Raw genomic sequence first — 16,749 nt, forward strand, 5'->3', positions numbered from 1 at the left:
CATCTGGTGAAAATTTCATGTCATTAGCACCTCTAGTAATATATTTACTGAGAAAAATGGTGACGTGTTCAATACTTACTTTACCTGCTGTATATGATACAACAGCATGTTACACACGTTAATTATAATGATATAATGGCCTGCCATATTTTTAAATTGCATAATAAAAACAGCCACATTTAATTATGATACAACAGCATGCCACAGTTATTTAATTGTATGAAACCAGTAGTTTTAAACTTTTTAAAATCAGTTTCAAATCTTTTTATTTCACTTTTAAAGTTGTGTATTATTTAAACAAACTTTATGGCCCTAATTTAGCTCCATAAAGTTGATAAAAGCTTTTTCACCTGAGTAGTGATAACCTGCCAGGTGATGGCCACTGGGCAACGTCAAGTCCTGAAGCATCAAACGCTCCAGTGTTTCCTGGAGATTCACATTTCAGAGAGAGAAGTTTTAACAGAACACGTAAGGTTAGCCAGCTCAAAATTACACTAAAAACCAAAGTGAAAGGATGATTCTGGAAGCTTAAAGCTCGACTCACAAGAATATTGCCTCCACATTCGTGTAAACAGTGCAAAACCAGTTCCTGATTGGTTCCTCCTCCGCTGAAAACACTTGAACAAGCCATGTTCATCAAATGATCCACTGAAAACAGGAAGTGAAGAGGAAGGTGGAAACCAAAACGCTTAAATAAAACAAAAGAAACTAGTCAGGTTAATTACTCACAGCTCTCCTGGTGGCCGTGGCTGAGGTTGGATTCGTCTAACGGGTGCCAAACCAAGTCGGCTTTGGGCTGGTCCAGCTGGGAGGAGGGCTGATCTCGCAGATCAGGAATTTCTGCCTGGTACTGTTGCCCAATGTTGATACGCCTGGATGCCAAAGCAGAGCGCAGGATTTAGAAAAATGGAAGCAGCACAGAGAAGTAGAAACCTGTTTAGGGATGTGATATGGTGCTTACGGTTCAAGGCACACAGGTGTGGCATCTGTGATCAAGCTCAGGACAGGAGGGGTGGCTTCTGAACTCACTGAGAAAAACAAACAATAAAAAAACTCAAAATCTTTTTTGAAAAAGAGAGAATAATTCATTCATAACTTTAACCTGACGCTCAACGAGACTTACCGGAACGCAGCAGGCTGCGTGTCGCAGATTTGGGCGTCGCCGGAGGGGGCTGGATTTGGCTGTTGGTGAGAACGGTGGAGAAGTAGAGCCCCGATCCCACCCGCCTGGGGGACAGGATGGGGGGAGGCGTGTAGGGGGGCTGGGAGTGAGGGTTGTCCGGCATGCGGATGGGAGAGCGCAGGTTGCTCTGGTAGGAGGTGATGCTGGAGTAGACGGACGGAGCGATGAAGGTGGAGGGTTTGGGAGGAGGGATGATGAGCGGCTCGGGACGAGTCCGGCGCTTGAATTTGGACTTTCCGTCTTCGTCCTGTCCTGGATCGCTCTCCTCGTCCTGGAGGAAAGGAGGGATGGTGATGCACGTTAAAAGGGTCATCCACAGCTCTGCACAGCTGGATCAGAACTTCTCCAAAGCAGCAGTTCTGGTACTGTAAGACCCATGTTAACCTCCAGTTTCCCATTGGGACAAAAATCTGCAAAGTTCGACTGATAATAAGATTTTTTGTTTGTTTTTGATGAAGGAAGGATACTATAGAATGACATAAAGCTAGAAAATTGTTTTTAAAAAGTCAATTTTCCACAATACGCCCCCTAATAATAATTCATTTGCAGCAAAAACGCAGTCCAGTTTTGGTTGAAATTTGTTGAGGCAGGAACTGAATTGTTAAACAAAGAAGCAGAACAAAAGCTAAAACAGTAGCTAAAAGCTAAACAAACAAAACTATGGCTACAAGGTTTAACTAGCAAAACCATAGCAATATGATAAAATTGCCAAAACTGTATATAAAAGCTAAAACAAGAAAAATAACGGCTAAAAGCTAAAATCAGCAGAAAAAAATAGAAAAAAAGTAGCCCAAAGCTGAAGTTAGAGCTAGATGAGATTTTTGAAGAAGTTTTCCTCTATAGAAAAAAATTGTTGTAGATAAAAGATAAATATTTTACAAAAATAAAAGTCAAAGCATTGTTTATATTTGCTGCTTGAGCTGAATGTTTTGATATTTGACTGGCTAAAATGTTGACTCAGAATTCCCACAATAAGTCGAATTTATGGCAGCTCAAATTACACATTTTATAGAATTTATAAAAGACATGTTCAGATGTCCAAACCTTGAAAGAGCAAAGCTAATATGACATTTAAAATTTGCTTTTTTATGTCTTTAAATGTATGTTTTATTTTATCATGGCTAATCTGTGAACATGCTTGTTTTGATCCCAATATTTTTATTTTTTTATTGTGAAATGATGCTGAAATTTAAAAATTATAGACTTAAGATAATTCTGCTACACAGAAAAAAAGAACAAAAACAAAACAAGCCTCCAAGAGAACAGAATTCAGGGTGTGATTAAGGCACGTTCTGAACAAAGATTCAGATTTAAATCCAGTTTAAAAAACATGTAATTTTTGGATTTAGAAAATGTTGACACACATCATCTTCTAGTTACCAGCTCACACGCTGCAGACTTTACTAAATATCTGAAGCACAACTGTGTTCTCTTCAGCAAATCATCTTAAACCTTTAACCTACATGAGGTTTCTATAACAAGGCATGGAAGCCTGAACGCCGGGGTCGAACACGCAAACAATTTCCCAGAACCTTGAATGAACCGACCTGTCCAAAACTCTCAGCCATGGCGTGTTTTAGCGAGCGGCGACGAGCCACGATGACAGAAGGCTTGCGGTCCATGGGCCCAGCGGGCCGCTCGCCCTGGCCGAGGCGTCCCAGAGGCCAGCCGCCCAGCGGGTCTGCCTGATTCTTGTGCACGGGCACAGACACGGGGATGACCAGCGGCACGATGGAGGCCTGTTTGCTGGAGGGACCGTCCTCCTGCTGAGACAGAAATTAAAAAAATACATATAAAAACAGCTACAACTCAGTCTTTTCAACATAAAATGATCTTATAAAGGCCTTCAAATGTTTCAGTAATTTCTGTAGAATTATATTAAATCTCTTCGTAGAGCTACAGGTTTCTGCTGCTTTTCAAAGCTGACAAAACAGTTTCCATACGTTTGCTAGCAGAAGGTAAAAATTAATCATTTTTCAAACATTTAAATTTGAGGTTAAGCCAGAAACAGGACACTGACTCTTATCTCTTTATCCAGAAATGTGCCACTCGTTAGCCACAGAAACAAGTTTCTGGCTGGTAAACAGCTGCGTGAAAACCTGTTTGGGGAGAACGGGAGTGTAGCCGTGCAGGTTGACAGCTCGGGCCCCTCCCTGCCTCCGCTGAACAGACTGGGGGGGAAAAAAGACCTGAGGAATGTGGAGGTGTGCAGACATGCAGCTGCTCTATATACCCGGTGCTAACGCTCTGCGCAAAAAAAAAAAAAAAAAAAAAAAAAAACAGAAACAGCGTTCTTTACCCCCTAAGAGACAGAAAATGCTGCTTCCCTGAGTAGCAAAGCAGCTAAACAATAAAAGGTGAATGTCTAAGAACACCGCCTACTATGTAAACATTATAAACCCTGAATAGCGACGGTATCGTCTTTCTTACAAAGACAGTAACCCTGATGTTGAATGAAGCCATAATGGTGAATCTTGAGTTGACGTAGAAGAATCAGGTGTAGGATCATAAAATGCAGTTTCGTTTTGCTTCACAAATGATTGGACTGTGGTTTACTTGTGGTTCCTAGAGTTTCTAAAAGTAAAACAAGACAGAGCTTTCAGTAATCAAACTTTGATTAGTTTATTTCCATTAAGCTGCTTCTTTTCTTTTAAAAAATAATAATAATTACTATATTTTGGGACTGCTGGAAAACAAGCTGACCCACATTTCTTCACTCTCATTTCTCCATATTGACAAGTACTGCTGCCAATAATCTGCGACTCTCTCTTCTTAGAAACGACACTCGGACTAATCCTTCCTGTCCTCTAATAAACCCAAATGGTCGAGGCAGATGGCGGCCCGTCCTGTTGGCACTTTCCTTTTAAAAAAAAAAAAGGCCGTCGTTTCATTTTCACTGTCGCCATCGAGCTCACACAGGAGGTGGGACTGTGACGAAGGGAAAACTTTACGCAACCTGCAGCCATCCTTAGACAACTTTGACCAACTAGAGAGAAAAGACAGCAGTGACGTGAGGAAACATAGGTCAGCGTATAGGAGCATAGGATATAGGGCTGCCACGATTAATCGACGACTAATCGATTATTAAAATAATCGATGACTAATTTAATAATCGATTAATCTTTTTTTTTGTTGTTCTTTACTTTGTTTTTCTCTCCAAATTGCTTTGACACCTTCCACTGCCACATCTGCYTTTCTGTCMTTGACACACATACACAGTAGTGGTAACTGGGGTAGGCCGTGGACGTCACAAGACATTATACAGACAGGCTCTGGTATCATGGCTACCCAGCAACGGAGTTCAAAAGTGTGGGATCATTTTAAGAAAATGAAAGAGAAACCTGTGTAATATCTGCAGAGCAGAACTTGCCTTCCACAGCAATTATTTTTAGTTAGCATATAGCTAAAATCTAACGATGGTTATATAATAGCAGCATTCTGATGTGATAAGCTGTATGTTTTATATTCAATTAACGTATGATCCGATTAGTCGACTAATCGAATAAATAAATCGTGATTAATCGATTATTAAAATAATTGTTTGTGGCATCCCTAATAGGATACCTCAGGAAACCTTAACTATAGGATTTAACATAAAGGGAAGTTTTAAAAAGTAACCAGCCTCAAGGACAGATGCTTTTCTGAAAGTTTGAGAACTCCCATTCTAGTTTTTGAAACTCTAGGAATCACACGTAAACCACCAGTCTGAGTCCAATCTTAGCTTTTCAAGACAGGAAACTAAACAAAACAGCATTTTATGATCCTACACTCGATTCGTCTGCTACATCCACTTGAGACGTTCCGTTCTGGCTTCATTTGACATCAGGATTATTGTCTTCTGTTTATCAGTTACTGCTGCCATCGATCTGCGACTCTCTTCCCACAGAAACGACACTCGGACCGATCCCGTCTGCATCAACCTTCCTGCCCTCTAAAAACCCCAAACGGTTGAGGCAGATGGCGGCTCGTCCTGAGCCCGGTTCTGTTGGCACTTTCTTCCTCTTAAAAAAAAAGGCAGTCGTTTCATTTTCACTGTCGCCAACGAGCTCACATAGTGATGAAGTGAAAACTTTACGCAGCCTGCTGCCTTCCTTACAAACCGTTCACCAACTGATAAAACCACAATAATGTTTAATGATGAGAATAAGTTGAGCACGGAGTTACTGACCGAATTAACATGAACACCTGTTGGGAGAGAAATAAACCAGCACAAAAAAAAGATTTGTTTTCAAACCGCAGGGAAGTTCTGCATAGAAACAGGGTTCTTCCTCTTTGTGCAACTGCTCGCCTGTTTTGCCAGAGTAGAAAATTTGCCGTCGCTTGCAATAAATTAGCTACCTTAGCTGATCCCTTGTGTTTACTCAGCCTAAAGCCAACATTTAAAATGTAGTTTATCCAATTTGTGCCTTAAAGTTGCCTCTGAAGGGCTGAGGCCATCAGATCAGAATCTTTTAACGGTCCCCTTCGCTCACTTTAAGTCTAGAGGTGATCGCTCCTTCCAGGCCGTCGCTCCAAAGCTCTGGAATGATCTCCTGCTCTCTATACGTGCACTTGATTCTGTGGTTGCCTTTAAGAGCAAACTTAAAACTTTCCTTTTTTATAAAGCTTTTTAACAATTTCAGTGTGTCTGTTTCTTAGTTTTTGTTTTATAATGTTGTTGTTTTTATTGTTTTATTTTTCTGTATAATTTTTGCACCTTTGTAAAGCACTTATAGAAATAAACTTTTACTTACTTACTTACTTTACTTTACTTCACTTTACTTTACTTTAAAGTAATTAATTAGTTACAGCAGGAGAGTAAATATTGTTAAGTTTTGTTTTAACCTTGATCGTTTTCGCAGGCAGAGACTCCATTTCTGAAGCCTTCTGAGCAAGAGTCTCTAAGTTGATCTCCTTGGACGCTCTCCTCCTCCTGCGGCTGAGCTGTATGACCCCTCCGGCTGCCGCTTCCCCTCCTCTCGCCGCCGGCGCTCCCGTGACTCCATTTTGGGATGGCGGCGGCTGTTTGGAGCCTTGACACCAGATGTTTGTGGACGGGGGCCCCAGCGGGGACTGTCCCTCTCTGGAAAGGCGACGCGAGCGCCGAGGGGCCGTTGGCGCTGCGGCGTCAGCAGCAACCTTCTCAGAGCTCTGATCGGGTAAAGAGGCTGCGCTGCTGGCTTGAGCCTCTGGTTGCAGCTGCGGCGCTGTCGACTGCGCCTCATCTCGTTTAGTCCCGGCGTCGGGTGGACGGGGGTCCGGGGGCTGGAAAGCTCCAAAGTTTTGGGTTTGCTGTTGTTGTTTTGGTTGCACAGGAGGTTGCGTTGCTTCTTGTTGGAGGATGTTTTGTTGCATTTGCTGCATTTGCTGAATTTGTTGTTGCTCCTGCAGCTGTTGATATTGTTGCATTTGCTGCAGCTGCTGCTGCTGAATTTGTTGCTGTTGAATTTGTTGTTGCTGCTGCTGAAGCTGACGTTGATGCTGTTGATGCATGTGTTGCTGCTGCTGCTGCTGTTGTTGTTGATGCATTTGTTGCTGCTGCTGCATCTGGTGCAGAAGCTGCTGCTGAGGTTTAGGCTGCTGCTCGCCGTAGGCCATCGTCTTGTTTCCCGGGAAAACAGAATAGTAGTTGGACGGGAACTTGTTGGGTCTGAACGACGCCTGGAACGGCTGCAGAACGGGGGCCTGCAGTGAGGAGTGGGGCGCCACGTGAGGCTGACCCTGGCCGTGCTGGTAGGCTTGCAGCTGGACCTGATGCATGGCAGCAGCGGCGGCAGCGTGCTGCCCCCACTCCAGCCCCGCACCTTGACTTTGAGCCTGGCTGGCGTCTCTGTAAGCCTCCATGGGTGCCGGCAGCTGGTTCTCCCTCGCCATCGGCATCGCCACGCTTTCGTGGCCTCCTTTGTGGAAGGCCATCTGATCCCTCACGCCACTCATGTAGGGGCCAAAGTTCTGCCCCCAGGTCGACATGGGAGCTTCCTGAGACCAGTTGGACGCCTGTATTGGGTCCTGCATCCACTTGACGGGGGCGGTCTGTTGATAGTGCGGCAGGCTTTGGTGCCCAACGCCTGAGCCACTAGCTGAGTCGCCGTGACCCGCCTTTAAAACCGGAGGTCCCATACCAAAATAAACGTCCCCCGAGTGCTGCACAGCCTCTTTCATGGCTGGAGTCTGATGCTTCTTGTCAGCGTTGACCTGAGAGGGGAGACTCATAGCAATAATCTAAGATAATGTTCTCAGCCTGAACCTGTGAGCGTGCAAATACTCGGTCAATAGCCTCCGTAGTGTGCTCCGGATGCCTGTGGTTGTCGAATTCTTTAATTGTGTACACAGAGGTATCTGAGAGGAAACATAAATCCCAGAGGAAAGTGCAGGGTGGGGGAAATGTGCAGCCCGCTTTCCAGCGATTAAATCCGAGCTCTACTGTCCGTTTTTCTCATCCTCTTTGGGGAGCCAGACCTTATGAGAAAGAGAGAAGTCATAAATTTGCTTCTTTATAGGTGGAGAATAAAGAGTTCAGTCGACTTACAGGCAGCAAGCAGCAGCAGCAGCAAAGAGGAAACTGAGGCCTACAGCAGCAAAACAGCCCCGTCTGAAAAACTGGAAAATTAGAAAGCAGACTTGCAGGAAAAAAAACATGTGCAGAGGAGACATTAACACGAGCTGAAAGTTTAGAGGCAGCAACAAGGAGGCGCTTTACTGTCAGGAGCTGCCATTATTTGGCATAACAAGAAATACAGGAAACGAAGGGGCTCGTGCAATCACCCGAGCGATAGCCAGAAATGTAATGTCACAAATAAGCAATAAGGAAGCGTCAGAGGAGCAGAGTGCTGTTAGCTAACAACGCAGATTAGTGAGCGTTATTTTGTACCTTTAATATCTCTGCTGCACAGGACTGTCCGTCAACAACTCCATGGACTCACTTCGGTTTCGATCAAAGTCGACTGCACGCAGCTCCATGAAGAAGAAGAAGGGTCTGTGTGCAGCAAATGTCATAACTCTGACAACTTTTCTGTCGAGTTTCGCTGCGCACAAATATGGCGATCAAGGCGGCTCGACGGTAACACGGAAAGATCCCCCTCCAAAAAACAAAAAACAAAACGTCCCGACGGGCATCAACGGCTTCCTGACGTCGTGGTTACAAAAACGTTGCACAGCGGATCCGTAAAACCGTGCACGTCCAGGAAAACATGTCCACAACTTTCCCCCCACCGCCTCACCTCCTCCTCCCGCAGCAGTATCAGCCAGACACGCATGAGGCGGTGTGGAAGAACGCTGCCGCGCCGCGGCCGCTCCGGGGACTTTCGCAGGTTCCAACGGTGCCGAAGCGGTGTTCAGCGAATTCAGACGGGCTCGTTTGGGTTTGTCCGGAGTGTTTGCGACGCTGAGAAACTGCGCAAATGCGCAAAAAACGTTTGACGTTCGCGAACGCGCCGCCTCACCCAAAAACAACTCGACTCACATCCGGTTAACCAATCCCGTGGCTTGGCCACGCCCATAGCGGTGTCTGTGTGCGTTTGTTTAGCTGTGTTGTTCGTTCCGGATGTGGGGGTCTCTGGATAATAAGAGCCGCGATCAAGATTTTAGACACGCTGATGATAAAATCGAACACCCCTCGTTATTTGTTGAAATAGTTCCCTGTTTGTTTATTGAATTTTCTCAATTCTGAGCTATTTTACCAACTAGTAAATCTAAACAATCCACTCTTTCTGGAGATGGGTGCTTTTCAAAATGTTCAACTTTGTTTACAAACATTTCCCCCTTAAAATAAACAGAGATTTTTCAGTTCTTATAAAAACATTGTTCTATGTGAAATCTGCTTCAACAAACATGTTTTGCAAACATGTCTTTTATGCAACTTTTACTGTTTGGCTGTCATTCGATATTTTTAGCCTTTTTTAGCTTAACTACCAGCTTCTTTTAGGTTGTAAGCATTTTACTACTTTTTAGGCTAACCTTTTGGCAACTTTTTAATTTTATCTACTTTTGCTTGTCTTCTGTTTTAGCTGTAGTGTTTTGCTATTCAGCATTTGCTTGTTTTTCGTTAATGTTAATGTAATGTTGAAGTTAATGAATACACATTCAGACAGTTTTTGGAGATCTTCATTTTATTTTTTCATGATATATTTTTATTAATGAAGACTGAGAAATGTAACTTTTAAAATTAGAAATGTTTTTCCAGATGTCTACAATTTCAACTGAATATAAAGTTTGTATTCTGAGTATCTAAAAGTGTTTTAATATGTTATTACAGCTTGCAGTGATCTCTATTACAATATCATTGACAAGTTGCCATAGATGCAGTTTAAGGTTGCGAAATAAGAAATAACAAACTGCTATTAAGTTCACTTTGAAACTATCGTATGTTGACCAAAACTATTGCATATGCGAAGAGAGATTACAATTTGTCCAGGAGTAGTGTTGGTGGGGCTTTAAGCGCTTTTTCTGTCAGCCTGGGTGGTCGCACATTTGGGCTTTTAATAACAGTAATCTACTGACATTGCAGCATATTTGGCAACACTTGCGGCGCTCCTTTCGTAGCGTGGCAACTCCTCTCGGATGCAGGACTTTTCCGACCAATCAAAAAACACAAATGGTGTGACGTCACGAGCACAGGCATCGTTCCCTATCCGCAGCGGCGGCCGAGCCGCTTGCTGGCTAACTGTGTAGCTAATCCCACCTATGTTCCACCACCACCACCACTCTTACACTCCTTCAACGATCAGCCGCTGAAGATGAGCAGCGTGGCTCCGAGCGAACTGGGAGGATGGAGGCAATTTTACAAACTAACTCGTATCACGAAGGTGTAGCGAAGCGAGGTAAGGAAGCTAGTTTTCGCCTCCCAACGGTTATCCTCAAGTATGCTAATTAGCTGCCGCAGCCGAGATTAGCTTCACACTGAGTTATTGTTTTATGACTACTTTAGAGGCATGTTCGACCTGTGATTGCGGCTGCGCTGTGAACGCCGCGATGGTTTGTTTTGATTCTGCGGCAGCCAAACCCAAACCGTTGCTATATTATCTGTACCGTCTGCTAAGGTTGGCGCTTTAAATCTGCCCTGGAGACGTGATGTCGTGCAGCCAGTTCTTGTTTGTTAAAAATCTGCTGCAGCATCCCAATGAAGGAGTGGAAACCGAACTAAGTTGTGTTTTTCAGTGAGGAACTTGTGACACTGATGCCAGGTGGAGGCTGAAGCTGAGGACTCAGGATGAGTGGAGCTGCAGAGCACACAGACATCCTGTCAGTGGGAGATGTGGTCAGGGACAGGTGGAAAGTGGTAAGTGTCGACAATGGTTTGGGAATTAGACGATCCCGATGACTTACAGGCTGGCTTAACAAACAGCGATTTTGTTTTAGATAAGGAAGATAGGTGGAGGAGGATTTGGGGAGATCTACGAGGTCCTGGACCAGCTGAGCCAGGCCACCGTCGCCTTAAAAGTCGAGTCCGCTCAGCAACCCAAACAAGTGCTGAAGATGGAGGTGGCTGTGCTGAAGAAGCTTCAGGGTGAGTTACAACAAAACGTTTCCTTTAACCACATCAACCGGTCTTCATGTTCGTGCAAATCTGTTCACCCCTAAAGTCATGAGGAAATATCTGTGTGAGTCGTTATCAAATGCATAATAACAATTGATTTGACAGGAAAAGACCACGTGTGTCGCTTTGTGGGCTGTGGCCGGAACGATCGCTTCAACTATGTGGTGATGGAACTTCAGGTAAGATCCTAAACCAAGGATGTCCAATCCTGGTCTTTGAGGACCACTATCCTGCACGGTTTATCACACTATTAGCCTGTATCCTAATGATGCGTCACTAATGTTTTTGTTTTTTTTTGTCTAAAGGGGAGGAATCTGGCTGATCTGCGCAGAACGATGACCCGCGGCACCTTTTCGGTCTCCACAACTTTGAGACTTGGGAAGCAGATTCTCGAGGCCATTGAAAGCATCCACTCTGTCGGCTTTCTGCACCGCGATATTAAGCCAGTGAGTTTCCCACTCAAACTGGATGTAGCTTCTTATTTCTGCGTAATAAATCAAATATTTAACTAAACGCTAAAAGCAGCCCGGTGAACTATTTTTTTATATTTTTTCCCCTTCCTTGTTAACTTTGAAGTCCAACTTTGCCATGGGGAGACTTGCCAGTACCTGCAGATGCTGCTACATGCTCGATTTTGGTTTGGCTCGTCAGTTTACCAACTCCAACCAAGACGTCCGTCCTGTAAGTACTTAATGGACGTCCCTGTCACAACGATTTTATAAAAAATAATAATAAATAAATAAAAGTTTCTCCTCTGTTTCAGCCTCGTCCTGTAGCTGGTTTCAGAGGAACTGTGCGTTACGCTTCAATCAATGCCCACAAGAACAAGGTCAGGGTCGCGGTATCTAAAACTAGCGTATCTTAGCAGTCGCTCTGATAATATCGTATGGAATTAAAAAGATGCTCAATTTGAGAGTCATCCGATTTGTACTCTTTCTTCTCGTGGCCGTGTTTGCAACATTTGTTTGTCCTTTCAGGAAGCTAAAAGGTGACAGTTGATAATTGAGCAATAACGTCTGTGATTTAAACATTTATTTTATTAACACGATGACCGAGCGTACACGTTCTGCTTTTCTTGTTTTGAACTTTAATTTTTACGTCTGTATTTACAGGAAATGGGTCGTCACGATGACCTGTGGTCTCTTTTCTACATGCTGGTTGAGTTTATGGTCGGACAGCTTCCCTGGAGGAAGATTAAAGACAAAGTATGTGATTGTTTTTGTGGTTTCTGTACGATAAACGATGCTGCGCAGGTTCGTTTTAACCCTTCTGATTCCAGGAACAAGTTGGAAACCTAAAAGAAACGTACGACCACCGACTCATGCTGAAGCACCTTCCTTCCGAGTTCAGCGCTTTTCTGGATCACATCCTGACCCTGGACTACTTCACTAAGCCTGACTATCAGGTTGTCCTTTTTGTTCCGTAGATTCAGCAGGTGTTTAATCCCTTCATCGATCAAATGCTGATGTGTGTTTACCGTTACTGCAGCTCCTGATGTCAGTGTTTGAGAAGGCCATGAAGAGCCACAACGTGCTGGAGAACGACCCCTATGACTGGGAGAAATGTGATTCAGAGGATCTGCTGACCATCACTGCCGCAGCCAACACTGCTCAGCAGCTCACTCGCCTCACCCCAGCTTACCTCGGGTACTGAGAGCTAAAAACACTTCTGACATTCATGCCTTTTGCTTTTTAAATTCTCGTTGTAGCACTTCTCCCTGGTGCTCTTCAATCTTCCTTCACACACTGTTGGTTCCAACATGCTATAGAGCTACTGCTTTTTTTAAATACACCCCCCACAAAAAAACTGCACTGTCACATATCCCTGAGAAAATTACTGCTCTAAATTGCGTTGTGGAAATGAGCTGCAGGGTCACCTTCCCTTTTTCTTTTTTCTCCCCATCCACAGCATGGCCAACGCTTCAGTGTTGCCAGGCGAGCTGCAGCGGGAAAACACCGAGGATGTCTTTCAAGGGGAGCGCCTCAGCGACGCCGACAACTGCCCCCCCATCCCCACCCCAACCGCCCCTGGCGGAGACGTGTGGGAAGAGATGGACCGCAATCGGAACCATAAACACGCTCAGCCGATGCTCAGAAAGGTTGGAGAGGTGCTGTTTGCTGCAAAACGTTCACTTTGCAGCTTTTAGCTCTCAGCTGCTTCATTATTAATGCACCTGCTGTGTGGAGTGAGATAAATCTTAGCACAGTGCTCCGTCTACATTATCATATTGTTTTTACGTGAATTTAACACACTAACTTACCTAACACTATTTTTTTTTACTGCTGGCATGTACTGAACACTAATGTTCTGTCTGCAGACACTTCATTATCTCACTGGGTTGGGACTGTTGTAAACATTGATATATATTACTGGATTGGGCGTCACGTGACCTGGACGTGCTTCGCAGGGGGGATTTTTATGCATTGAGCTAATGCTAACGCTAACCATTGAAATCAATGAGCAGAAAGTAGCACAGTGCAAACAAATACTTTATAAACGCATAAATTGTTCAAATACTTTGCTATAAACTACATAGATTGATACAACACGTTTACAAGAGCAAAAATTGTTATGTTTCACAGGTAAATATTATGCATATTTAACCAAAATTAATTATTTTAATTGTAAAACCTGCATGCTAACATTAAAAGCTTCAATGTTCATGTTTAATCTTATTTAAAATCGATTTTATCTGTTGTCATAGATTATATAGGGATATTAAACATGTAAAATATGGACTTTATTGGATTGTTGACTAGTTAGACTGCATAGTAATTCAGAAATTATGATGAATGAATGAATGAATTTATTTGTTTAGGACAATGTGCAATGAAAATATAAACATAAAATCATTTGATGCATTGCACCAGATTTAACCTAAGGCTAATTTACATCTGTAGTCCTAGACAGTAAAAACAAAACAACATCCAGCAGTAATAAAAATGAGATGGGAAAAAAAACAGAAAATCAAAAATACTATAAAATAAAACATTTTACAATTAATGATAAAAATACATAAATACCCCCCCCCCCCACTCTCCAAACAAAATTTAAAAGTTATATCACTAAACATCCAATTAAAAAAAATTGTGATTGCAGTATTAAGTAGTTGAAGACTCGCTAATAAGCTACTGTTAGCTATTTTAATTATTTATTCATTTTAAATTTCCATAACTATAAAATTCACAATGTCCTCAGCTTTATTTTGAACCATAGTTTCTTAAAATCGAGCAAGAAGTAAGAAATTTCTAAGAGTTTTTCATCAGGATGACGCCTCTCAGTCCATTGACATCCATTCATTTTGTTGAGGCTCCTCAATGCATAACAGAGCTCCAGTGTGTGCACGTCAATGTAGCTAGCAACGCGCTAGCCACGCCCACTCCAGTAATATATATCAATGGTTGTAAATTAGTTGGAGTCTCAAACTTGGCTCATTATTGTTTTAAAAAAATGGCAAAATTTCAGTTACATTCTCACAGAATTCTGAGTCCATCTGTGACCACCCTAAATCCAAACCATCCAAAATCACAGCCACTTTCTTCCTGTCTTCATGGTCGACAAAGGACCTGGTCCATGTATACCTTGTAGACCAGGTTGGCCGGGTCCTTTGAAGGATTCAACCCCTGAATTCAGACACTATTTTGTGAGCTTAGCTTCCAAAACTGTAGCTTCCACTCATGCACCCTTATGTTTGAGTTAATCTGCTTTTGAAATGAAGATATGCAGATTTGGACCAGTTTATTAATAATTATTATTGATCTTCGGTGTGTTTTTTTTTTAGACCAGGGCTTGTTTTCTGTCACAGTAAACTTTTGAGCAGGTGTCAAAGTACAGCTCGTCGTTTCGGTGACTTCAGCCTGGTTTGTTATTCGTTTGTCTCAGGTCGTGAGTGAGGATGAACACAGTCAGAACCAGGGGAACCACAGCCCCAACACTGGCTCGATGCAGAGTTCACCGAGACGAGTGCGATCAGAGACCATGTTCTTAGACCGGGCTGCACCTCTGCTCCGCAGGATCAGACACAGCCAGAGTTTGGCTTTTGAAAAGAGGCTCGCACCTGAACCGAAGCCCACCATCGAACGTTTCCTCGAGGCGTAGTAAGTGAACCGAACAGCTTGTAACAAGCACAGAAAGGACAAAAATCAAAAATCAGTCATGTTGGAATCTCTTTCTTGCAGCCTAGGCAAACAGCGTCCCGTCCTTTGTCACGTCGAGGAGACGCCCATACCTGAGAAGGGAAACGAGCAGCAGATGCCTTCCTGCAATGAGGAGCAATCCGGCACAGCAACTCCTGACCCGGAAGACGGCGCGGGGAGCAGCGGCTTCGTGGCGGTGAACTTCAGCCCCGTGCCTCAGGAAGCCAGCTCTCAGGAGTGGGTGATGCTGGAGCTGGAGCAGGCCAGCGGCTCTGGAGGAAGCAAGCCTCCGACAGACGCTCAGCACGAGAGCAGGCCGGGAGGCCGCGGTGCCGCCGACACCGACAATCACTCCTCTGAGCCGCAGGACGGCCCGACCGGTCCCGCTGTGCCCAGCAGCCCTGTCCTGTCGCAGACGGCCGTGCCCGGCACGTGGTTACTGGGCCACCGGAGGCTGCCGGGGATGCTGGGACAAATGCCTTCAGTCATGATGGGAAGATCGCAGATGGAGCAGGTAGGGCAGCAAGAATATATTGTTTGTTAAACCGCTGAGGAAGATTGAACCTAATTGTTTAGAGATTTGAAAAAAAAAAAACATTTTGAAACCGTTTCTAATGGTCTAATAATGACTTATCTGCTCTCAGTCCTCCAGCTGTGAGCTACAGTCACCTGTGCAGAAGAGCAGTGCAGCTCCACCTGAGGAATCATCCTGTAAATTAGAAGAACTTGCAGAGGAAAGCTTAAAAAATGGAGGGAAATTGGACTCGGCGCCAGTGTTAAACCCTGCCAAAGGCCCCACGTCTCATCTGACCAATGACAGAGACCCGGAGAGCGATTCTGGTTTACCAGACCGCTCCTCAGAACCCAATCAGCATCCTCAAGCGGACACGGCGGGCGGCGCCGTGGAGAGCACAGTCACGGTGTCCTCATCTCCGCCTCCAGCTCTGCTCAGGCGACGAGACTCCCCCTTGTCCCCGAGACTGAGTCGAATCCCCGTGCGAGATCCCGGCAACCCGCTGGACTCTCCGAGCCGGGACCCTGCCGCGGATCGCCGTCACCGCTGGAGCAGCCCCGCCCCCGGCTCGCCCACGCACTCCCCGTCTCCGTCTCTGTCCTGCGACAACCTGCCCTGCGCCCTGCCCAGAGACAGGCTGTCCTCGGAGCGGGGCTCCAGGTCCGACTGCGCAGGAGAAGACCCTCTGTCCCTGTCGTCCTCATCGGGGAGCAGGAGTAAAATCCCCCGCCCTGTGAGCACCAGCTTCCTGCCGGAGCAGCTGCCCAGCAGGTTTCTGCCTCGACCGCCTCCAGGGAAACCGCCCATCCGCCCGTGTGTAGACAACAGGTACGTTTAGTGCAGGTTTACTTTAGTTTAGCCTAGGTTAGTTTTAGTTTAGTTTAGTTTAGTTTAGTTTAGTTTAGTTTAGTTTAGTTTGATTTAATTTAGCTGAGTTTATTTAGTTTAGGTTAGTTTATTTAGTTTAGCCTAGGTTAGTTTTAGTTTAGGTTAGTTTATTTGGTTTAGTTTAGTTTATTTAGTTTAGGTTAGTTTAATTTCGTTTACTTAGTTTAGTTTGATTTAATTTAGGTTAGTTTAGTTTATTTAGTTTAGGTTAATTTAGTTGAATTTAGTTTATTTAGTTTAGGTTAGTTTAGTTTAGTTTAGGTTTGTTTAGTTTATTTAGGTTGGTTTAGTTTATTTAGGTTAGGTTAGTTTAGTTTAGTTTAGGTTTGTTTAGTTTATTTAGGTTGGTTTAGTTTATTTAGGTTAGGTTAGTTTAGTTTAGTTTAGGTTTGTTTAGTTTATTTAGGTTGGTTTAGTTTATTTAGGTTAGGTTAGTTTAGTTTAGTTTAGGTTTGTTTAGTTTATTTAGGTTGGTTTAGTTTATTTAGGTTAGGTTAGTTTAGTTTAGTTTAGG

General features: G+C 44.0%; 2 protein-coding genes across 3 annotated transcripts in view; one reads left to right on the plus strand and one right to left on the minus strand.

Annotated features, from left to right (window-relative positions):
- mideasa (mitotic deacetylase associated SANT domain protein a) overlaps positions 1 to 8,634 on the minus strand; it is a 12,856-nt gene extending 4,222 nt beyond the window's left edge. Inside the window, exons 1-9 of the mRNA XM_014015673.1 lie at positions 8,034 to 8,634; positions 7,692 to 7,762; positions 6,008 to 7,621; positions 2,731 to 2,946; positions 1,124 to 1,454; positions 962 to 1,028; positions 730 to 872; positions 545 to 648; positions 351 to 426 (exon numbers count right to left, since the gene is read on the minus strand). Coding sequence (XP_013871127.1) covers positions 351 to 426; positions 545 to 648; positions 730 to 872; positions 962 to 1,028; positions 1,124 to 1,454; positions 2,731 to 2,946; positions 6,008 to 7,375 — 2,305 coding nt within the window. The 5' untranslated portion in view covers positions 7,376 to 7,621; positions 7,692 to 7,762; positions 8,034 to 8,634. The remainder of the gene's footprint in view (positions 1 to 350; positions 427 to 544; positions 649 to 729; positions 873 to 961; positions 1,029 to 1,123; positions 1,455 to 2,730; positions 2,947 to 6,007; positions 7,622 to 7,691; positions 7,763 to 8,033) is intronic.
- Positions 8,635 to 9,767: 1,133 nt separating this feature from the next.
- ttbk2b (tau tubulin kinase 2b) overlaps positions 9,768 to 16,749 on the plus strand; it is a 9,642-nt gene continuing 2,660 nt past the window's right edge. The window contains exons 1-14 of one of the 2 annotated variants that reach the window (XM_014015708.1): positions 9,768 to 9,981; positions 10,319 to 10,439; positions 10,520 to 10,667; positions 10,803 to 10,876; positions 11,003 to 11,143; positions 11,274 to 11,378; positions 11,461 to 11,526; positions 11,810 to 11,902; positions 11,977 to 12,102; positions 12,186 to 12,343; positions 12,606 to 12,804; positions 14,580 to 14,794; positions 14,876 to 15,347; positions 15,478 to 16,175. In XM_014015708.1, coding sequence (XP_013871162.1) covers positions 10,371 to 10,439; positions 10,520 to 10,667; positions 10,803 to 10,876; positions 11,003 to 11,143; positions 11,274 to 11,378; positions 11,461 to 11,526; positions 11,810 to 11,902; positions 11,977 to 12,102; positions 12,186 to 12,343; positions 12,606 to 12,804; positions 14,580 to 14,794; positions 14,876 to 15,347; positions 15,478 to 16,175 — 2,564 coding nt within the window. In that variant the 5' untranslated portion in view covers positions 9,768 to 9,981; positions 10,319 to 10,370. The remainder of the gene's footprint in view (positions 9,982 to 10,318; positions 10,440 to 10,519; positions 10,668 to 10,802; positions 10,877 to 11,002; positions 11,144 to 11,273; positions 11,379 to 11,460; positions 11,527 to 11,809; positions 11,903 to 11,976; positions 12,103 to 12,185; positions 12,344 to 12,605; positions 12,805 to 14,579; positions 14,795 to 14,875; positions 15,348 to 15,477; positions 16,176 to 16,749) is intronic. The other variant, XM_014015709.1, reaches the window with a different exon arrangement.

This window comes from Austrofundulus limnaeus, unplaced genomic scaffold, assembly GCF_001266775.1.
Source record: "Austrofundulus limnaeus strain Quisiro unplaced genomic scaffold, Austrofundulus_limnaeus-1.0 Scaffold133, whole genome shotgun sequence".
Lineage (NCBI taxonomy): Eukaryota > Metazoa > Chordata > Actinopteri > Cyprinodontiformes > Rivulidae > Austrofundulus > Austrofundulus limnaeus.